Raw genomic sequence first — 24288 nt, forward strand, 5'->3', positions numbered from 1 at the left:
ATGTTACCTATTATTGTTCCTGGGTTTTTTGCGTGTTTTTTTGTTTTTTGTGTGGTTTTTTTTTTTTTTTTTTTTTAGATGGAGTGGAGTTCTGTCATAAAGGTCAGAGTGCAGGGGCACGATCTAAGCTCACTGCAATCTCCACCTCCCAGATTCAAATTATTCTTATGATTCAGCCTACTGAGTAGCTGGGATTACAGGCACATGCCACAGTACTCAGCTAATTTTTGTATTTTTTATAGAAATGGGGTTTTCCCATGTTGGCCAGCCTGGTCTTGAACTCCTGACCTCAAGTGATCCACCTGCCTCATTCTCCCAAAGTGCTGGGATTACAGGTGTTGGCCACTGTGCTGGGCCTGTTGCTGTTATTTTTATTACCATTATTATGTACTTATTGCCAAAGATGAAGGAATTCTGGATACTTCAGAAATCCCTAGAGTCTATGAATCCTGAATTTACAATTAGAATTTTACCTGCAAATGTATAAGTTGAATTTCTGGTATTCCAAATCATTGCTCACTCCAACTCCCCCTAAAAATGGGGATACTGGTTCTTACATGCTTTCACAGGTATTATGAGAACTACTAGTTGAAAGATCCTCCAAAAAATATAAGTATGTAAATGCAGAGCAGAATCTCCCCTATTTTGCAACAAAGCAGAGTGATCACCTCCAATGCTACATTTCAGGAGCCTATGTTACCACAGAGGTCAGGTAGCCAGCTGATGAGATGAAGACAAGGTAATAGCTTTTAGTGAGTTATAAAAAAGACCTCATTCATATCCCAGCTCCCACACTACCCCTCCACCATCACCAAGACAGTGGGGGCAGAAGGCTGGCAACCTAGCAACAATACTTTCTTGCCACTTCTCTTGCCCCATTCTACTCTTTTGTAACATCTCTTCCCCTTCTTTCTCCCTTTAAGGATGCACCTCACATATTTTAAACAATTCCAGAAGTGAATAAACATGACACCTCAAGAATTCTCCCCTATAATTTGCCCTAGGTGCTAAATTCTCTTTGAAGAATTTCAAATTCTGCTTAGGCTCAAAAATCAAACCTTTACATGACACTTTGATTAATGCTAGGGGTAGTATGCTAGCTATATAAGTGCTAAGCAGAAAACTATTATGGTTCAGATTTTTAGTTGAAAAATTTACTAAATAACTAAGGCTTTTGTAAATACATTGCAAGTAAAGCCTTCTTTAAAAAAGAATAATACTCATCAAAGAAAGGATTTCTTCCAGGACTAGCAGACATGTAGCACATAAAAGTTTTCACATGTAGAATTTCAATCTCGATTCAATACCAGCCTTCTATGGGACCTAGGGCAAGTTATTTCACCTCTCTGGGCCTCCATTTATCCCCGCTATAATTTTCACCCAAAAATCCAAAGAATCTGAAAATGGTCATTCAATAAATGTTAATTTCCTCATGCCAAACAGGAATTATAACACTTTTCTACCTCAATAGGATATCTGGAGCATCAAAAGAGATAACAAATCTTGAAAAGAATATAAATGTAAGACATTTTCATTACTATCATTTTGAGCCCTGTATCAGTCAAAGCCTAAGAAAAAACCACTTGAGGATTTGAAACACAAGGATTTTAATGCAGAGAACAGGCAATGGAAGAAATGAGAGGCCCAACAGGGAATGGTGAGACAAATCAGAAGTCTGCATGAGCAAAAAGCCACTGCTACTCTGAGGCCTGAAGGTCAGGGAGGGAAGCCCTGGCTTCTCCTTCCTCTTGCCTTCTAATCTCCTGCCAGTTCCTCCACTTGCTAATCCAGCCAGAAACTGCTGACACAGAAGCCTAGGAAGAAAAGGAGCCTGCAAGAGTCAGTTCCTCACTACACCAAAAAGAGAAGAGAAGGCAAGGAATGCATCAGAGGGCAAACAGGACCAGGATCAAGAGGAACATCTACTCTGTTCAGGGACATAAATGATAAAGGAAGAGGAAGAGACTGGGCTGAATCAGTATTGACTCAACAGTATATGCTAGAAGCTGGCCTTTAATTTTTAAATTATATTGCTGCTATCCAGTTTCTTTGCTTCTCATTAGCTTAACAGGAAATGAGGAAGAAAAAAGGCATATAAAAGATTAGTTAATTCTGGTTTTATGCTATAGCTTAGATTATTTAAAATTATTTTACTTCCTCAAAACTTAACAATTATTTCCTTGTTAAGGGTGTGTGTGTGTATATATGTATCTCAAAGTGTTTTCTCTATTATTCCAATGAATATTCATATAAGGCCAGTGAGTTACGCAATTCAGAGAATGTTCCCACATTACAAAAGAGGAAATTAGGGCCCTAAAGGTTAAGTAAATTGTCCACATTCAAGAAGTAGTTAATGGAAGAGGCAGGACTATAACCCAGGTCTCTAAGGTTACCCATTAAACTACAAAGTTTCTGCCCAATCATAAAGGATTTTCTAATATTAAAATATAAATGTTTGGGCTGTCAATTAGACATAACTGAGCAACACAACATTAATGATTTTAAAGCAGCCAGACGCGGTGGCTCATGCCTGTCATCCCAGCACTTTGGGAGGCCTAGGCGGGCAGATCACGAGGTCAGGAGGTCGAGACCATCATAGCCAACATGGTGAAACCTCGTCTCTACGAAAAATACAAAAAAAAATAATAATAATTAGCTGGGCCTGGCGGCACACACCTGTAGTCCCAGCTACCTGGGAGGCTGAGGCAGGTGAATTGCTTGAATCCAGGAGGCAGACGTTGAGATAAGCGGAGATTGCGACACTGGGCTCCAGCCTGGCGACAGAGCAAGACTCCATCTCAGAAAAATAACAATGATTTTAAAGCTTTTCTTTTTTTCTTTTTTTTTTTTTTAAAGCAGTGCTTCAATTTTTTTTTTTTTTTTTTTTTTTTGAGAGGGAGTCTCGCGCTGTCACCCAGGCTGGAGTGCAGTGGCGTGATCTCGGCTCACTGCAAGCTCCGCCTCTCGGGTTCACGCCATTCTCCTGACTCAGCCTCCCGAGTAGCTGGACTACAGGCGCCCGCCACCACACCCATCTAATTTTTTGTATTTTTAGTGGAGATGGGGTTTCACTGTTAGCCAGGATGGTCCCAATCTCCTGACCTCATGATCTATCCGCCTCAGCCTCCCAAAGTGCTGGGATTACAGGCGTGAGCCACTGCGCACGGCCAGTAGTACTTTCAATATACCAAAGTAGGAAGACTTTCAAATGATTTTTAAAAATAACTAGTTGGTTTTCTTAAAAATACATACTTACAGTAAAACAAAATTCAAAGGGCACATAGGATATTAAACAAAAGACCCACTCCATTCCTGTCCCTCACCAGAGGGGAAGAATTTCTTGAGTATTTTCAAGGAATTTCTATGCACATATAAGCATATGAGCAAGTGTGTGTGTGTGTGTGTTCATACACCTTTATTTTACACATGGGGATTATATTAACCACATTTTGAAAACTGCTTGCTAATATTTACTGAGCCTAAATATATCCTTGGTGACCCTGAAAATCCTACTCCTAAATATGTATGTGTACACATAAGCTCTTCATGGTGGCATTATTCATAATACATCAATATAAAAACATCTCAAATGTTCATCAAGTATAAAATGAATAGACTTAGGTAGAGCCCCATAATGGAATATACAACAAGGAAGAAAACAACCAACCACTACTACATGCAACAACATAGATGAATCTCACAAACGTAATTCTGAACAAAGAAGCCAGATATTAAAAAGTACATCCTGCATGATTCCATTTACATTAAATTCAAAAGCAGGCAAAACTGATCTAGAAGATAGAAGTTAAATACAAGTTACTACCTTTGGGAGGGGTGGTTAATGACTGGTAGGGAATAAGGAGGCAGCCTGGAGGGCACTGATAATATTCTATACCTTAATCTAGATGGTGATTACATGGGTATGTTTACTTTATAAAAATTCACTGCACAGTACAATTATGATTTATGTATGTACTTTTCTGCATATGTATTTCAATAGAAAGGTATCCAAAATTTGAGCCAAATTAGACATTTTCTAAAACCAAAAAATTAGTTTCTACGATATTAATGCAGAAAAGGGAGGGGACACACAACTCAGCCTGGGGTAAGGATCAAGATTTCCCAGACAAGACACAGAAAGCATTCATCACAAAAGAAAAATAATAGTAAATCGGCCTTCATCAAAATTAAAACTTCTGATCATTGAAAGATACCTTAACAAAATGAAGGTAGGCTGGGGGGAAATATTGACCACAAATATAACAGACAAAGGACTTACATTCAGAATATATAAAGAAGTCTCACAAATCAATAAGGAAAAAAAATTTAAAAATAGGCAAAAAACTTGAGCAGGCACTACACGAAAGATATGACCAATAAGTATATGAAAAGGTGTTCAACATCACTAGCCATTAGGGTAATGCAAATTAAAATCACAATAAAACACAATACAAACCACCAGTAAGTCTAATATGAAAAAGCCTGATAGTAACAAATGTTGGCAAGAAAGTAGGCAAATAGAATCCTCACATGTTGCTGGTGGTAGGATAAAATTGTACAACCACTTAGAGAAATACTTTGGCAATTTATTAAGTTAAAACGAACAGTTCACATATGACCCAGCAATTCCACTCCCTAGGCACTTATTCAAGTGAAAACACATGCCACATGCACATACAAAAAAAACCCAGTAAATACATGTTCAGGCCGGGCGCGGTGGCTCATGCCTGTAATCCCAGCACTTTGGGAGGCCGAGGCGGGCGGATCATGAGGTCAGGAATTCGAGACCAGCCTGGCCAATATGGTGAAACCCCGTCTCTACAAAAATACAAAAATTAGCCGGGCATGGTGGCACACGCCTGTAGTCGCAGCTACTCAGGAGGTTGAAGCTGAAGAATCGATTGAACCCGGGAGACGGAGGTTGCAGTGAGCTAAGATTGCACCACTGCACTCCAGCCTGGGCAACAAAGCAAGACTCCATAAATAAATAAATAAGTAAATAATCATAGGAACTTTCACAGTACTCAAAAACTAGAAACGCTGCAAATGTTCATTAACAGGAGAATGGACAAACAGTGGTATATGCATGCAACTGAATATTAGACAGCATTTTCAAATAAAAGAACTACTGATACATATAACAACATGGATGAATCTCCAAAACAACATATTGTATAAAAGTTGCCAAAAGCTAAATAGTAGATACTGTATGGCTCTCTTTGTGTGAAGCTCAAGCACAACTTATAGGAAAGTTCAAAATCAATTTACAGGGGCAGAAATCAGAATGATGGCTACATCTGGGGAAGTGAAGCAGAAGACTTCCTGGAAAAAGGCATGAGGAAACTTTCTAGGTGATAAAAATGTTTAATTTGACCTGATGATTACAGGAATATAAATACGTACATGAGTATACATATCTGTCAAAATCCAAGTGTGTACTTCAGATTTAAAGATTTACTAGCATTGAAATTAAAAATAATAGAGAAAAATTAGATATATACTACCTTCCATTTAAATTAGAAGTTAACATTGTTCCTCAAAAATTAAACAGAATTGGGCTAGGCACGGTGGTTCACACCTGTAATCCCGGCACTTTGGGAGGACAAGGCGGGTGGATCATGAGGTCAGGAGTTCGAGACCAGTCTGACCAACATAATGAGATCCCGTCTCTACTAAAAATACAAAAAAATTAGCCAGGTGTGGTGGTGAGCGCCTGTAATACCAGCTACTCGGGAAGCTGAGGCAAGAGAATCACTTGAACCCGGGAGGCAGAGGTTGCAGTGAGAAAAAAAAAAACAACAATGCTTAGCTCATCAATTTAATCAGTGGAGTGGTAGAGCAAAAGCCAGATTACAATAGACAAATAGACTCAGAGGTGAGGATACCAAGACAAGTAAGATAAACTATTCTTTCAAAAAGCTAATCAATGAAAGTCATTCACTATCACAGTAGAAAGGGTGAGATTCGGTAACTACTTATCAAAGACTCTGTAAGAGTGGTTTCATGTAGACTTCAGGGTGAATTAGATAACAACTAAATTACCTTGTAACTCTACAATTCTGTATACACAAGGACCAAAATAAGCAAAAGGAAAAGATTAATGAAGTCAAGAGCATGTATAGCATCTACAAAATCACTTATGAGAACCAAATATATACACAGTAATTAGTCTGTAGAATACATTATTATATACAGTACAGGAAATGACATATTTCTAGAACATCTACAAAGTTCCTACTTTCTACAACCTTTAAATTCTTTAAGAATTACTGACATATAAAGAAAACATATAAGGAAAACAACCCAAATGCCCCTCAACAGATAAACAAAATGTGATATATACATACACAAGAATATTATTCAGCCTTAAAAAGGAATGAAATTCTGATACATGCTACAACATGAATGAACTTTGAAAATGCTGAGTCAAATAAGCCAGACAGAAAAGGGCAAATATTTTATGATTCACCTTATATGAAAAACCTAGAATAGTCAAATTCATAGACACAGAAAATAGAATGGAGATTACCAGGATCTGGGGAGAGAAGAGGATGTGGAGATTTATTGCTTAATGGGTACAGTGCTTCTCTTTGGAATGATGAAACACTTCTAGAAATGGACAGTGGTGATGGATACACAACTTTGTAAATGTACTTAATGTCACTGACTTACACACTTAAAAATGGTAAATTTTATGTATATTTTACCATAATAAATTATTCTATTAAAAATTACTCTAAAACCAGATATCAAGCTGAGATCAAGCTTCTCACATAGTGAGTATATTGTCTCAGGTTGTTGACAAAACTCATCCTCAGCTATGGCCACCCCAAAATGAGTAAAGTATTCAATGAAGATTCCTTTAAGGAAGGAAATAGACTTAAGCAGTAAATCAGTTCACTCACCTCAGTGATGGCTAAGATCTTCAACTGAAAGCCAGAAGAAAGTCACCTAAGGTCACATCACGGGGCAAAAGGAAGAGGACTTCAGTAGCCTCATGTAGGATATTATTTTCTCAGAACCATCAAGTAGTTCTGATCAACAATTTCATTGCCTGTTCTTGAAAAAGTCCTGATACATTTGGACAAAAATACCACATAGAAATCTGTTTACCCCTTCCACAGTTGGCAGTCATCACCCTCAAAACTAAAGAGTCAAACTAGGATATGGACCTCTCAAGCTGAGAAGGAAAGGGTGAAAGGGAGGGACAACATCCATTCTCAGTCAAAATGCCTCCAGTTGCTACTTGTTCAAATAAAGGCTCTCAACTTGCTAACCCAACTGCTGTGTGAATTCTTTACACACTTACCAACTTCCTGCCTTCTATTTCCAAGTATTATACTACTCAACCAGAGCAGTGGTTCTCAAGTGGAAACAATTTTGCCCCAGAAGGAATAACTGGCAACATCTGGAGACACTTGGTTGTTACAATTAACTGCTACTGTCATCTACTAGGTAGAAGCCAGGGATGTTGTTAACCATCCTACAATACACAGGACAACTCTCCCAACAAAGATTGATCTTGCTCAAAATATCATTCATGCCAAAGCTGAAAAAATCTGAACTAGAGGTTTTAAAAAAGTCTGAGGATTTCACAGTAAAATGTGACAGCTTTTTATTCAAAGTACTACTTTGATTTTTAATTTGTTAATTAAAGTCCATTAATCCTTAAGGATGATATTTCTCCTGTTTTTGTAATACTTCCCTATATTGTGCTGGATGCAGTGGCTTATGCCTGTAATCCCAGTACTTTGCGGGGCCAAAGCAGGTGGATCACTTGAGGTCAGGAGTTCAAGACCAGCCGGGCCAACACGGTGAAACCCCATCCATACTAAAAATTTAAAAATGAGCCAGACATGGTGGTGCATGCTTGTAATCCCAGCTACTTGGGAGGCTGAGACAGTAGAATCGCTTGAACCCAGGAGGTAGAGGTTGCAGTGAGCTGAGATCGCACCACTGCACTCCAGCCTGGGCGACACAGCAAGTCTCCGTCTCAAAAACAAACAAACAAACAAACATTGTATGAGGTTTAAAAAGCCACTGAAAAATTTACATAACCCAGGTGCAATAGCTCATGCCTATAATTTCAGTACCTCAGGAGGCGGAAGATGTACTATCACTTGAAGCCAGGAGTTCAAAACCAGCCTGGGCAACAGAGCCAGACCCCCGTGTTTCTAGAAAAAATTTTAAAAATTAGCCAGGCATGGTGGCATGCACCTATAGACCCAGGTACTAGGGAAGACTGCTTGAACCCAGGAGTTTGAGGCTGCAGTGAGCTATAATCACACCACTGTACTCTAGCTCGGGTGACAGAGCAAGACCTTCTCTCTCAAAATAATAATGTATGAGTCCATTTATTTGGCATTCTGAGAAAGGCAAAACTAGGAAGAAAGAAACAGATTAATGGCTCCCAGCAATTAGGAATGGAAGAAGTGGTCTACTACAAAGTAAAGGTGAATTTTGGGGGAGTAATTAAATTTTTATAACTTGATTATGGTGCTAGTACTGATTACATGGCTAGTTTCATTTGTCGAAACTCAGAATTTGTACTAAAAAAAGGGAATTTTACTCTACGAAAATTATACATTGATACCATTCAAAGACTGGCCAAAACAAAACTAAAATAGCTAAATAAATAACTAAAACTAAAATATTATCAAAGTAGACTTCAAACAAGGAATATTATCAGAAATTGAAGAGGAGGCCGGGCGCGGTGGCTCAAGCCTGTAATCCCAGCACTTTGGGAGGCCAAGACGGGCGGATCACAAGGTCAGGAGATCGAGACCATCCTGGCTAACACGGTGAAACCCCGTCTCTACTAAAAAATACAAAAAACTAGCCGGGCGAGGTGGCGGGCACCTGTAGTCCCAGCTACTCGGGAGGCTGAGGCAGGAGAATGGCGTAAACCCGGGAGGCGGAGCTTGCAGTGAGCTGAGATCTGGCCACTGCACTCCAGCCTGGGCGACAGAGCGAGACTCCGTCTCAAAAAAAAAAAAGAAATTGAAGAGGAATATTACATAATGACAAACGCGTCAATTTACCAAGAAATCAGACAATCCTAAATGTATATGCATCCAACAACAGATCTTCAAAATACACAAATCAAAAATTGATAGAACTGAAAGTAGAAACAAATCCACAAGTACATTTGCACACTTCAACACTCTTCTATCACCCTTCCAATCAGTAACTACATCAGTAAGAATATGAATATCTGTAAGCATATACAGAACACTATCAACCAACTTGACCTAATTGACATTTACAGAATGCTACCTCCAACAAGAGCAGAATACATACTCTTTCCAAGTGCACGTGGAACATTCACCAACAAAGGCCACGCTGTGGGCCGTAAAACAAACCATACAAAGAATGTTCTCTATCCACAATAAAATTAAACTAGAAACCAACAAAGCAAAAAGGTATCTGGAACTTCACAGAGTGGTTTTTCCAGAAGCAGAAAATTAGTACACACTTACTTAATAAACCCCATTTAAATAATTTCCAAGTCAAACCAACCTCCTAATATCTAATAACTCTATTAAATAAAAGCTAGATGTGACAGAACATTTAGACTATTACTTCTTTTCCCAACACTCATTTTGAAATCATATGGAATAGAAAAGAGAATCAACAAGAGAGAGACACCTGGCCGGGCGCGGTGGCTCACGCCCGTAATCCCAACACTTTGGGAGCCGAGGTGGGTGGATCACCTGAGGCCAGGAGTTCAAGACGAGCCTGGCAAACACAGTGAAACCTCATCTCTCCTAATACACAAAAGTTAGCCAGCTGTGGTGGCATGTGCCTGTAATCCCAGGTACTCGAGAGGCTGAGGCAGGAGAACTGCTTGAGCCCCAGAGGCAAAGGTTGTAGTGAGTCGAGACTGTGCCACTGCACTCCAGCCTGGGCGACAGTGAGACTCTGTCTCCAAAAAAAAACAGAGAGAGAGAGAGAGAGAAACCTGTGCAAATATACACATACAATGAAATTGCATACAGACCTTTTTTCTGATGCGGTTTTTGAGACTCAGTAGATGCAGGAAATTGAGTTCTCTGAAATGAAATAAGTAGTCTATATTGAAGGATCACAATATAAAGTTGCTAACTTAAAGAAGCATCCAAATAACCAGAATAATCAGCAGCTCACCAATTATGCAATTTAATCCATTAAATCCATATTCTGATACAAAGAGTTAATTTGAATATGGTTTAAAAAACAAATGTCAAGTCATACTTTTGGTATCCAAACAATTAACAATGTATAATGCATATTTATATTTACAATGTGCATTTTTAATGTATAATTATAGTATATAGTAAAATGTGCATAAGAAATATACTAAGTTCTTAAACACCTCATATTAGTATTATACTTGATGCCATACTTCTCAGCAACCAAACGAAAAAAGTGATCACTGTTTGATAAAAGGAAGCTTATGAGGTCATCTACACAGACACTGTCTAGCACTCAATTCTAAAACGGGGATAGTTATTTTACACTATAACCTCGTAGAAAACCATCAAATTAATTTTTTTATCATCTTCCTATGACATACCACAATATAAGCAAAAATAATGGCTGAAATTTTTCCAGATGTATTGAGAAACACCAATCCTTAGTTTCTGGATACTCAACAAATCCTGACCAGGTTAAATGAAAATAAATACATTCTTAGATACATCATAATGAACAGCACCAGAGACAAGAAGCAGCTCTTAAAAGCAGCCAAACAATAAAATATACCACCAGATTACCAACAAAGAAAGGACAGTTATTTGGGAGGCCAAGGGGAGAGGATCACTTGCGGTCAGGAGCTCAAGACCAGCCTGGCCAACATGATGAAACCCCATCTCTACTAAAAATACAAAAATTAGCCAGGCGTGGTGGCACGTGCCTATAGTCCCAGCTACTTGGGAGGCTGAGGCAGGAGAATGGCTTGAACTTGGGAGGCAGAGGTTACAGTGAGCCAAGATCGTGCCATTGCCCCCAAGTCTGGGGGACAGAGCGAGACTCCGTCTTAAAAAAAATAATAAAGAAAGGCCAGATGCCGTGCCTCGCACCTGTAACCGCAGCACTTTGGGAGGCCGAGGCAGGTGGATCACCTGAGGTCAGGAGTTCAACACCAGCCTGGCCAATATGGTGAAACCCCATCTCTACTAAAAATACAAAAATTATCTGGGTATGGTGGTGGGCACCTGTAATCCCAGCTACTTGGGAGGCCAAGGCAGGAAAATCACTTGAACCCAGGAGGCAGAGGCTGTAGTGAGCCAAGATCACGCCACTGCACTCCAGCCTGGGTGATAAGAGCAAAACTCTATTTCAAAAAAAAAAAAAGAGGAAAAGAAAAACAAAAAAGACACACTGACAGTTGGCTCTTCAACAATTAAAAATGGAAGACAATATCACAATAAGACATCATCAGAATAATTACTCCAGTGTCAGGTACTAAGTAAAATTAATGTTAATTTAGACCAGACGTCAGCTAAGTATGGCCCACAGGTCAAATCCATCCTGTTTTTTATTTGGTCCACAAGCTAAGAATGATTTTTACATTTTTAAATGGTTGAAAAAATTCAAAAAATATTTTAACACATGAAAATTCTGAGTCAAATTTCAGTGTCTACAAACAAAATTTTGTTGGAACATACCCACACTCATGTTTATAGAATGTCTATGGTTGCTTTTGTCCTACAACACCATTGTTGAGTAGTTATCACAGAGACTACATGGCCCACAAAGCCCACAATATTTACTATCTGGCTCTTGACAAAAAAAAGTTTGCCAACACCTGATCTAGATTCTCACATCCATCAAAACTAATTTTCAACAAAGGCAAATTTTTAAAACTTTCAGAATTTGAGAGTTTTTAGATTCTCACCAAATAAACTTTTAATGAAAATATATTAGGAAAAAGAAAAATAATCCTAGAATGAAGGAGTTGAATGAGCAAAGGAATTGGTAAGATAAGCAAGTATTCTAAGCATCTACTGACTGAATAAAACCAAAAAAAAGCATAATTTGTGGTGTTTAATTAAAATACATTAGGAATTACAAAACTAAACAACAATGGCATACATTTGCAGATGGCAATAGATGGTAGTAAAGCATTTGATGGTCCCTGTATTAGCAACATGTAAGCTTGGACTTACAGTAAACACGTATTTTTTAATTTCTTTGGTACTCATTAAAGGAATGCGAAGTATAACTTCCAAGGAATGAAGTAAGAGGAGCAGAAAGGGAGGGGGAACAGATGGAAATTCAGTTTTTTTTTATAAAGAAAAAAAGCAAGAAAGGAGGTAGAAAAAAATGAAATTCTCTAGTTTAAGACAGATAGATCAGCCAGGTGTGGTGGCTCACACCTATAATTCCAGCACTTTGGGAGGCGGAGGCAGGAGGATCACATGAGCCTGGAAATTTGAGACCAGCCTGGGCAAAATAGCGAGACCCTGCCTCTATTAAAAAAACTTTAGAAATTAGTCAGGCACAGTGGCACGTGCCCGTAGTCCTAGCTACTCAGGAGGCTGAGGTGGGAGGATCTCTTAAGCCCAGGAGGCCAAGTTGCAGCAAGCCATGATCCAACCACTGCACTCCAGCCTGAGGAACAGGCTCAAAACCAACAGCCAGGTGTGGTGGCTCACGCCTGTAATCCCAGCACTTCGGTATGCCAAGGCAGGCTGTTGAGTTCAGGAGTTTAAGACCAGCCTGGGCAACATGGCAAAACTCCGTCTCTACAAAATATACAAAAATTAGCCAAGCGTGGCCTGCACCTGTGGTCCCAGCTACTCGGGAGGCTGAGATGGAAAGATAACTTGAGCCCTGGAGGCGGAGGTTGCAGTGAGCCAAGATCACGCCACTGCACTCCAGCCTGGGTGATAGAGCAAGACTCTATCTCAAAAAAAAAAAAACAAAACAAAAAAAAACAAAACAAAAAAAAGGGCAATGTAAATTATCACATTAAGACATAATTTCATATCCACCATAATGACTGATGGTAGAAGCATAAATTGTTACAATCACCATACAGTTTCCTGCAAGTAATACTCTATTACCTAGCAATCTGTTTCTAGGTATACCTTAGACTCTTAGATATTACATCAGAAGACCTACATAATAATGCTCAGGGCTAGGACGAAAGTGAGGCGTGTGAGGTACCCAGGGTACAAACCTTGAGGGGGTACTTACTCCATAAAATGTGAACCCTAAGCACCTCACTTACCTTTCCTTAGTCCTGGCCCTATTTTTAACAGCTTTTTTTTTTTTTCCCGAGACAAAGTCTCGCTCTGCCAAGCTGAAGTGCAGCGGCACAATCTCAGCTCACTGCAACCTCCGCCTCCTGGGTTCAAGCGATTCTCCTGCCTCAGCCTCCCGAGTAGCAGGGACTACAGACGCGCACCACCACATCCAGCTAATTTTTATATCTTTTTTTTTTTTTTTTTTTTGAGGCGGAGTCTTGCTCCGTCGCCCAGGCTGGTGTGCAGTGGCCGGATCTCAGCTCACTGCAAGCTCCGCCTCCCGGGTTCCCGCCATTCTCCTGCCTCAGCCTCCCAAGTAGCTGGGACTACAGGCACCCGCCACCTCGCCCGGCTAGTTTTTTGTATTTTTAGTAGAGACGGGGTTTCACTGTGTTCGCCAGGATCGTCTCGATCTCCTGACCTTGTGATCCGCCCGTCTCGGCCTCCCAAAGTGCTGGGATTACAAGCTTGAGCCACCGCGCCCGGCCAATTTTTATATCTTTAGTAGAGATGGGGTTTCACCAAGTTGGCCAGGATGGTCTCCATCTCTTGACCTCGTGATCCACTGCCTCGGCCTCCCAAAGTGCTGGGATTACAGGTGTGAGCCACCGCACCCAGCAGCAGCATTGTTTTTAATAACTAAAAACCAGGAATAATCCTAATCTCCATCTAGAGGAATGGATAAGTTAACTGACATACTTTACAACAATAGGATACTACACAGTGTTGAAAAAATGAATAAACCGAAGCTTAATAACAAATTTTAAAAACTAATATATGTTTAAGGATATATATAAAAATATATATGGTAAAACTATAAAAAATACAAAATATTAATATAAAATTGAAGAAACACTACATCTGATGTGGAGGAAGGAAAACGCAGGAGAGAGGCATTTAGGAGGTTTCAAAGTTATTAATGACCCATTTCCTAATCTGCGCATTAGGAACACAAGTTTCCATTATATTATCCTTTAAAGCATACATACAACATTTTAACCACTCTTTTAGAGGTATATTAGGTATATATTTCACAACAACAAAAATTAATCCTCAAAATAAAAGAGAATACTTATTTGTTATTTTGGTTAATGATCTTGATTTTAAAATGCACAAAAATTTATAGACATTTCACCAAAGAGATATGTGTGGAAAATAAACATATACAAATTCTTCAATATCATTATTCATGAAGGAAATACAAATTAAAACCACCATATACTATCACTACCCATCCACTAGAATGGCTAAATAAAAACAAACTGACAAACCAAGTGTTGACAGGGATGTGGAAAAATCATAACCCTCATGCATTGTTCATGGAAATGTGAACTGGTATATAGCCTGCAGAAGTCAGGCAGATTTGTTTCTGTTTTTTTAAACAAATACTTAAACAATACAACCCAGCAATTCCACCGACACAAGGAACCCTTTTGGAATGACGGACACGTTCTAAAAGTAGCCTCTGATGGCAGCTGTGCAACTATATAAATTTACTAAAACTGATCAAACGATGTACTTAAATTGGGTAAATTTTACGGTATGTGTATTATACCTCAACAAAACTGTTTTTTAAATGTTAAAGAACTATTTTTTAAAATCTAACTAGAATTTTTTAACTTTGGGGAATATATTAGTAAAGAATGTTAAAGACTCAAAAAGCACCTTCAAAAGTCAGCAATCCTTCTTTCGGCACAAAGTAGAATTATTTTTTGATAAGTCTTCTACTCAAGACTTTCCAGAACATTCTGAGATGGAAAGGATTCTATTAACCCACTCAATCTCATTCATAGGATGTATATAGAACAAATTATTTTTTTCTGTTATTTCTTCATTTTTACATAGTTTTATGATCATTTATTCATCCAACAAATATTCATGGAGCACCTGATACACAGGCACTATATCTGAGCTACATCAACTAGTGTGCTAATTTCTGTTTTCTGCTCTTATTAGTTTAATCCTTTAATTTACAGGATGACAGGTATTTATCCAAATACATCAAATAATGGGAATCAGGGCATTATAAAAAAATTTATAAGCACAAATCATGAAAGCCAGAGCTAGTTGCTCATTCATTTTTAGTTTTTGTATTTTTTTTTTCAGACAAGGTCTCATTCTGTCCCTGCTGGAGTACAGAGGCATGATCATGGCTCACTGGAGCCTCAGCTTGCCCCAGGCTCAGATGATCCTCCCAAGCAGCTGGGACAACAGGTACATGCCACCATGTCTGGATAATTTTTGTGTTTTTTGTAGAAATGGGGCTCCAACATGTTGCCCAGGCTGGTCTCGAACCTCTGGACTCAAGCTATCCTCCCACCTCAGTTTCCCCAAGTGCTGGCATTACAGGCATAAGCCACCAAGTACAGCTTGTCTGTTCATTTTGTAAGAATTCTAAACTATTATATATACTGAAAATACAAATAGCAGTCCTCAGTTTTCCCTTCTAGGAACTGGTAGCAATCCATAAGTAATTTTGGTAGCATATTAGAATTTCTGTGTCCCACACTGGGCTAGTTTTACTCAGTTTTAATGGGATGTCTTCTGGCCTCAAGTCCTTGACTGTAGCCGTCTTAGATTTTTACCCATACATTTCTTCAAAAATTCTGTGAGTTTTGAGTCTTTTCCTTTTCTCTACTCCATATCCATATATCCTTACCTACACAGATCTATATGTTTTCCTTTGTGTTATGAATTAAGATCACATAATATATCCCACTTCAAAACTACCTTTTATTTAAATGTACACCATGGAAGTCCCTCCAAGTCAATAGTCGTAACATTCTTTTTTTTTTTTTTTTTTTTTTTCTGAGTTTAGGCGCCGAGGTTTAATAGGCAGAAGAAAGAAAGGAGAACAGCTTTCTCTAATAAGAGAGAGGGGCTTCTGAGAGGAAAAGCAATTAGTTGTAACATTCTTTTTAATGACTGCATAATATTCCACAGTATGGAAATATCTGAAGTCATCAATTACCCTATTAATGGGCATTTCATTTGCTTCCAGCGTTTTGACACTACAGACAGTACTACAATGAATGCCCTAGTACTACATGCTCATGTTTAATTTTTTTTTCTATGGGACACAGGTCTAGGAGTAGGATTACTGGGTTCTTTTAATTGTATTAAAAGATAAGTCCGGGGGCAATGGCTCACGCCTGTAATCCCAACACTTTGGGAGGCCGAGGCGGGCAGATCACGAGGTCAGGAGTTCCAGACTAGCCTGGCCAACATGGTGAAACCCGTCTCTGCAAAAATACAAAAATTAGCCGGGCGTGGTGGTGAGGGCCTGTAATCCCAGCTACTCGGGAGGCTGAGGCAGAAAAATCGCTTGAACCCGGGAGGCGGAGGTTCCACTGAGCCGAGATCCCACGACTGCACTCCAGCCAGGGCAACAGATTGAGACTCCGTCTCCAAAAAGAATAAATAAATAAAAATAAAGATAAATAAATAAAAGACCACTTTTCAAAAAAGGGCAGAAATTCAAATTTCCATGCATTGCTAACTTGAAAAGATGAAAATTACTATAAACATAACACTAGCAATAAATCTGACAACAATGAAAATAGTTAACTTCAGGCTTAATTGCTAAAGTCACATCAAAACAAAAACTATTCTCTTTAAAACAGTATTAGACATTCAAATGTACAGGACAATTCTGCTGCCACAGACTCAAATTCATATTCTGTTACACAAACACCTGTGATGAGCACTAAAGGATAAGCTATATTTGTAGCAATGTTATGCTACCCGTTATCTTTTACACTTTAAGATTGTGTAGAAGTATTTTCTTTCCTACGTTTTTAATATTTAAAACCCAGTAACATTAACCGTGCTATTTATTATTTTTTTTGAGACGGAGTTTCGCTCTTGTTGCCCAGGCTGCAGTGAAATGGCACGATCTCGGCTCACTGCAACCTCTGCCTCCTGGGTTCAAGCGATTCTCCTGCCTCAGCCTCCTAGCAGCTGGGATTACGGGCGCACGTCACCATTTCCAGCTAATTTTTTGTATTTTTTTAGTAGAGACGGGGTTTCACTACGTTGCCCAGGCGGGTCTCCAACTCCTGACCTCAGGCGATCCACCCACCTCAGCCTCCCAAAGTGCTGGAATTGGAGGCGTGAGCCACCACCCCGGTCTATTTAATTATTTTAAAATTTTTTTGGGGGGGGGCCGGGGGGACGGAGTCTCTCTGTCGCCCAGGCTAGAGTGCAGTGGCATGGTCTCGGCTCACTGCAACCTCCGCCTCCGGGGTTCAAGTGATCCTCCTGCCTCAGCCTTCTGGGTACCGGGGATTACAGGCGTGATGCACTGCGTCCGGCCCAGTTATTTTAAATTTCTTAGCTTAAAAATGTTTCGGCCGGGCGTGGCGGCAGGCGTCTGTATTCTCAGCTAATCGGGAGGCGGAGGTTGCAGTGAGCCGAGATAGCGCCATTGCACTCCAGCCCGTGATGACAACAGCGACACTCCGTCTCAAAAAAAAAAAAAAAAAGTTTGTCTTCAGTTTTCTAATTAGACTAGAATAATATGACAACTCTACAAATGAGAGTAGAAAACAAACAAAAGGCTCTCTAGCAATAACACTAACCTTGCTGCTTAGCCAAAACTAAGTTGTAAAGCAGTCAAAGGCTGCTTTGTACTGTTTTCCAAGGCGTTTTTCGAAAGACAATAAATTCCGAATACCTAAAATCATTCTAACAAACGGAGAGAACAGGCTTTCAAACCCAACACTAAAGCAAGGTAAACAAGTGTTCATACTTGGCACTTCACCGAAATTAGATCCAATTATGGATATATGCCTCAAAAAAACAGCGACTAGGTCATCCTGAATTCATCGGGTTCCTCTGTATTAGCAGTTCTGTGGAGTTAACGCCCAACTCAGCCTTCAGCTGAATTCCAAAACCGTACTTTCCTAAACTTAATCACCACAGAAAAAACATAGCCCTGCTCCACTGGCAGAAGGCAGTGAGACTGCAAGCTTCCAGGCTGTCGTTCCTGTTAAATTCCCAATTCACGGGATTAACAGAAACTGTCTACACAAGTGCTAGTTATTACCTTCCAAACCCCCGAGAGAAAAAAAAGATGGGACTAGGGTAAGAGCCATTACAGGTGAGAAGTCTCCCTTCTCCGTCCAGGGCACCCCAAGAGGGACCACAGTCCTAGAACAGGACCTATGCTGCTAAGTATCCAGACTTGCCCCAGGCGACCAGTTCCCGGGACAGTAGAAAGGGGACCGTGTCGCCCCGCCCACCCTGAGCCGCTCGGCACCCAGCTCCGCCTCTCTCCAGGAACCGCTGCATGGGACAGAGGCCACCCACCAGCCTGCCTTGCCCTGGCCGGACAACTAAAGAGAATCTCGGCGCTCACCGTCGCAACTCTCTCCGCAGCCATCTTGGCTCAGCCCACCACTGCGCGACCGGAAGTCAGCGGTTTCCCAGACAACGAGGCAAGCGGAAGTTGTAGGACTGTGGGGGACCCTGAGGAGCCGGGGAAGGAAGTAAACAGCCGAGTGACCTAAGGAATCGGGGGAGAGTTAGGGTCTGCTCCACAGAAGGCTTACCTCTGAAAGAGTAGGGGAGGGAATGCGCAGCCGCTTGCTGCGTTTATCCCGAGAAGCCCCTAACCCCTCTCGTCGTGGTCTGTACACGGTCTGTACCTCCGGCCGCGCTGGCTGGATAGGCCAGCCACCTGGGATGTCAGCCTGTTTCTCCCGCCACCTTGCCCTGCCCTGACTCTAATCTGCATTTAATTCAGTCCTCCTTCCGGGACCCTCGGGCGGAGAATCTCATTCCTGCCTTCTGTACAAAACTCCCCGTTTCTTGGCTGTCACTATCGAATTGAGGTACTCACCTTATCAGCTTCCCACTCTTGTTTACTCCAGAATTTGCAAACACGCTCCCGATGGGCTCCATTTGAGCAGCAGTCTTTTTATTGGAAATATTTAAAAGTTAGGAGATTTCGCAAGAAATCGGCCATGGGATACAGAGACGACAGTCGGCCTGCGTTTCTGCAAGGCAGTGAAATCGATCTGAATGGCGGCTGCGACTGTAGATAAACATTTCTTCGCCTTTTTACCAGTTTTCCCTTCCTAACATGCTTCAGGCATTTTCCATTACCTGTCTGGCCCCAGGTGCGGTGAATTAAATGTTGAATGTTTCTAAACCAGGAAAACGTGTGGGCTTTGAAATCAAACATGAGTTCTGAGTTTGATTACTGCATGACCTAAGCCCGTCGTTTCTTTGAGCCTCATTTATTAAAGTGCCGGGAGCTGTGTGATGAACAAAACAGAGGATCGCTGCACCTGAGCACTGACGTTAGTCGCAATTCATACTTTTAAGTCTCGCCCTTGTAATTTAGACATAAAATCTGCCTCTCCCAATTCGTGAATTGGGAAAGCATTTAAAACAAGTTTCTCCAGGCCTCTAAGAGAAGGAGAACCCCACTGACTAATAATTACGGTTACATAGAAGAAACAAGTACGGTAATCTATCCAAATACAAGGGGAAAAGAGCAATAAAATGACAGCTCTTCTAAGTATTTCAGTAACACTCTCTTAATCTTTATAACAATCCCATGAGACTGTTAGTCTCCCACTTTTTTCAGATAAATACTCTGCCTTTCATTTATTTAAAAAGATTTTTTTCCAGTTTGGCCAGCATGGTGAAACCCCGTCTGTACTAAAAATACAAAAAATTAGTCCGGCATGGTGGTGGGCGCCTGGCATGGTGGTGGGCGCCTGTAATCGCAGGTACTCGGTAGGAGGCTGAGTCAGGAGAATCACTTGAACCCAGGAGGCGGAGGTAGCAGTGAGCCGAGATCGCACTACTGCTCTCCAGCCTGGCGATAGAAGGAGACTCCGTCTAAAAAAAAAAAAAAAAAAAAAAAAAAAAAGTTGCTAGGCTCAGTGGCTCACGCCTGTAATCCCAGGACTTTGTGAGGCTGAGGTGGGCAGATCACCTGAGGTCAGGAGTTCGAGACTAGCCTGGCCAACACGGTGTAACCCCGTCTGTACTAAAAATACAAAAAATTAGCCGGGCGTGATGGTTGGCTCCTGTAATCCCAGCTACTCGGGAGGCTGAGGCAGGAGACAGGAGGGCCGGGGAGTAGTTTGGTCATTGGCAAATAGTGAATAGATTGCAGCATTCTCCTTATAAAGGATTTACCTCTCAATTCCAAACCTTTCCTCAAGGGATTAACTGAAAAGCCAGTAAAGGGTGAAACTTAAGTGGGGAATGGATTACAAAGGCTAACTGGTATATGTAGATGGCTATATGAACATGTAACTTGCAAATACAGAAGAATACATAAAGTGTTGTCTAGACGTCTGGATGAAGTTTTCATTTTGTTTTATTTTATCTCATTTTGAGACAGAGTCTCGCTCTATCACCCAGGCTGGAGTGCAGTGGTGCGATCTCAGCTCACTGCAACCTCCGGGTTCAAGCGATTCTCGTACCTTGGCCTCCGGAGTAGCTGGGATTACAAGCGCCAGCCACCACTTCTGGCTAATTGTTGTATCTTTAGTAGAGACAGGATTTCACCATGTTGGCCAGGCTGGTCTCAAACTCCTGACCTCAAGTGATCTGCCTGCCTTGGCCTCCCAAAATGCCAGGATTATAGACGTGAGCCACCATGCCCAGTGTGGATGAAGTTTTAATAAGATATAATAGTGTCCTTTATATCAGAGGTGTGGAAGAAGGGGAAGAGGATGGGGAAATGAGAGAAGAGCATCTTTTCTGGGGGATTTTTAAAATATATATTTCTACACAACAAAGATTTGTTTTTCAAATAAATAAATAACTTTATAGCAGCCTTATATACTGTCAGTTCAGTAAGTTGTTAACACCTTTTGGAAGGCATCTGGCATTATAAATCCTTAAAAATGTGCACACCCTTTGATCAGTTCTATTTCTGAAATTATATGCTAAGGAAGCAATCAAGAAAACAAAGATTTATAAAAAGAGTATTTACTACACATTTATTTTGGATAATTAAAAATAATACTTTAAAACTGGAAAAAAAGCTGGGCTCAGTGACTCGCATCTATAATCCCAATGCCCAGTGACTTACGTCTATAATCAAGGTGGCGCCACTACACTCCTGCCTGGGCAACAGAGTGAAACTCTGTCTCAATAATAATAATAATAATTTTAAAGGAGGCCAAGCACGGTGGCTCATGCCTATAATCCCAGCACTTTAGGAGGCCGAGGCAGACGGATGGATCCCTTGAGGTCCAGAGTTCAAGACCAGCCTGGCCAACATGGCAAAACCTCATCTCTACTAAAAATACAAAAATTGGCCAGGCGTGGTGGCAGGTGCCTGTAATCCCAGCTACTCAGGAGACTGAGGCAGGAGAATCACTTGAACCCCGGAGGTGGAGGTTGCAGTGAGACGAGATTGTGTCACTGCACTCCAGCCTGGGTGACAGAGCAGGACTCTGTCTCAAAAAGAAAAAAAAAGAAACCATTTTGGTTCAATGTAACACAGGAAAACAAGATTTTCTATTCACTGGGGAGAATGGTTTGCTTGGAGAAAAAAGTTCACGTTTATTTAGCTTATATGCTCCCTCTGGATAATAAGGAGTCACTGAGGGTTTTTAGGAAAGGAACAAATATCATAAAACCTAAGTTTTAATTATGTTTAGCTGTGCGGTCATCTTGTGGGATCTTAATACTCACTGAAGAAAGCAAGCTGTGGCCACCTCCATGGATCCTACCATGCCTACACGAGAGTTCTGACTCTAAGCCTCCAAAGGAGGAAGACCAATACTGGATTTTCTGGAAAAGGAGCCTCTTATTTATTCTCCTGAGCTATAGAATTTATAAGCAACCATATACTGGAAATTATACCTGAAGGCCAGTCACAGGGAAGAAGAGCTAAGAAGTCTACACTTCTGCTTGGAGAGTACAGGGCCACTGAGACTACTGGTCCGCACTCCCTGGCAACTTCTCCTTTTCAGAATAATGCTGTCTGTGTGGTTTAGGTGTATCTCCCCCTGAGCATCAACAGCAGAAGCTAAGTACTATCAAAGTCACATAAACAAGGCAGTAACAAGTGAACCAGACAGGCACCCCCACCTCAGACAGTCCCTTAGCTATTCCCATCCTGTCAGTCCACAGTGTGACTCAAGTTGTACATCGCTGTCTCTCACTATCTCAGGTCTCAGTCCTCAATATAGCACTTTTTTTTTTTTTTGAGACAGAGTTTCACTCTGTCATCCAGGCTGGAGTGCACAATCTCACTGTAGCCTCCACCACCTGAGTTCAAGCGATTCTCGTGCCTCAGGCTCACCCTCCTGAGTAGCTGGAATTACAGGCACTCGCCACCACACCCAGCTAAGTTTTCATACTTTTAGTAGAGATGGGTTTTCACCATGTTTGCCTGGCTGGTCTTGAACTCCTGAGCTCAGGTGATCTGCCCGCCTCAGCCTACCCTTCCTGCTGGAATTACAGGCATGAGCCACTGCGCCTGGCTGCCCTCTTTCTTTCCTCCTTTCTCTTTTCTTTTTCTTTCTTTTCTTTTTCTTTTTTTCTCTTCCTTTCTTTCTTTTCTTTCTGCTCTTGAGACAGAGTCTCTTGCTCTGTCACCCAGGCTGAAATGCAGTGGCACAATCATGGCTCATTGCAGCCTCGAATTCCTAGGCTCAAGAGATCCTCCTACCTCAGCCTCCTGAGTAGCTGGGACTACAGGCATGCACCACCATGCTCAGCTAATTTTTTATTTTTTGTAGAGATGGAGTTTTGCTCTTGTTGCCCAGGCTGGAGTGCAATGGCATAATCTCAGCTCACTGCAACCTCTGCCTCCTTGGTTCAAATGACTCTCCTGCCTCAGCCTCCCAAAGTGATGGGATTACAGGCATGAGCCACTGCGCCTGTCTGCCTCTTTCTTTCCTCCTTTCTCTTTTCTTTTTCTTTCTTTTCTTTCTGCTCTTGAGACAGAGTCTCTTGCTCTGTCACCCAGGCTGAAATGCAGTGGCACAATCATGGCTCACTGCAGCCTCGAATTCCTAGGCTCAAGAGATCCTCCTACCTCAGCCTCCTGAGTAGCTGGGACTACAGGCATGTACCACCATGCTCAGCTAATTTTTTATTTTTTGTAGAGATGGAGTTTTGCTCTTGTTGCCCAGGCTGAAGTGCAATGGCGTAATCTCAGCTCACTGCAACCTCTGCCTCCTTGGTTCAAATGACTCTCCTGCCTCAGCCTCCCAAAGTGATGGGATTACAGGCATGAGCCACCATGCCCAGCCCTGCATCTTTATGTCTTGTGTGCATCAGGGCATCTCCTTTATTTTGACCTCATTTGTCATAGTGCACATCAGATTATATTTATTGATTGGTAAATACATGGATGAATTAGTACATGAAAAAATAAATGATTATACATACACAGATATTAGATTGAATGAAAAGTTATGAACGATAAATTTTTTTAATGTTCAGTTTATTCATGATCTCATTTTTCCTTCGAGCCTTAATAGCAGAATTTTTCTAAGAGGCATATATGTATGCTGATGTGTGATATGTGTAGGATATCTGTTGAGAAGTCAGAATAATTTTCAATCCATAAAGCTTACTGTAGACAAGAACTTAAGCTTGTTATTTTTAAAGGTAAATCAGCTTCTAACTTCTTTAACCATTTCTAACTTTTGTTTTGATTAACCACATTTCCTCTAGCTACTGAGGTCAAACCTGAATTAGGCTGTAGACTCCCCCGGCTGCGTAAGAATGGGAAGAAGAGCAGAAAACCTAAACTTTGGCTGATGGGCTATTTTGCCCAGGCAAAAGCAGGGCATCTATGAGGAATATGAAGACATTCGCCAGGAGAACTCTGTTGGCACTTTCCACTGTTTCATGTAAGTAGGAAAGGTGTGGGCCAGCAGCTGGTTACCCAGATGCTTCTGGTGGGCTCTGGCAACAGCTCCTTCCACCCTTCACTTGCTTAACAGAGACCCTTCCTTGTGTGAGGCAACATCACTCCCACATAAATGATGGTTTCTCGCATGCAGGAAGAGGTACTTTCTGCTTTGGTGCTTCTTACCAACATCCTATGCTCTGAAATTTCTGAAGG

At 41.0% G+C, this 24288-nt stretch overlaps 2 protein-coding genes across 2 annotated transcripts in view; one reads left to right on the forward strand and one right to left on the reverse strand.

The window, feature by feature from the left end:
- Positions 1-19231, reverse strand: part of LOC117070315 — a 78823-nt gene extending 59592 nt beyond the window's left edge. Inside the window, 3 exon segments of the mRNA XM_033189270.1 lie at positions 10001-10052; positions 18592-18738; positions 19075-19231. Of these exon segments, the coding sequence (XP_033045161.1) occupies positions 10001-10052; positions 18592-18615 (76 nt within the window). The 5' untranslated portion in view covers positions 18616-18738; positions 19075-19231.
- LOC117070328 (A disintegrin and metalloproteinase with thrombospondin motifs 7-like) overlaps positions 1-24288 on the forward strand; it is a 684711-nt gene that overhangs the window by 533857 nt on the left and 126566 nt on the right.

The sequence above is a fragment of the Trachypithecus francoisi genome, unplaced genomic scaffold (assembly GCF_009764315.1).
Source record: "Trachypithecus francoisi isolate TF-2019V2 unplaced genomic scaffold, Tfra_2.0 Lachesis_group3, whole genome shotgun sequence".
NCBI lineage: Eukaryota > Metazoa > Chordata > Mammalia > Primates > Cercopithecidae > Trachypithecus > Trachypithecus francoisi.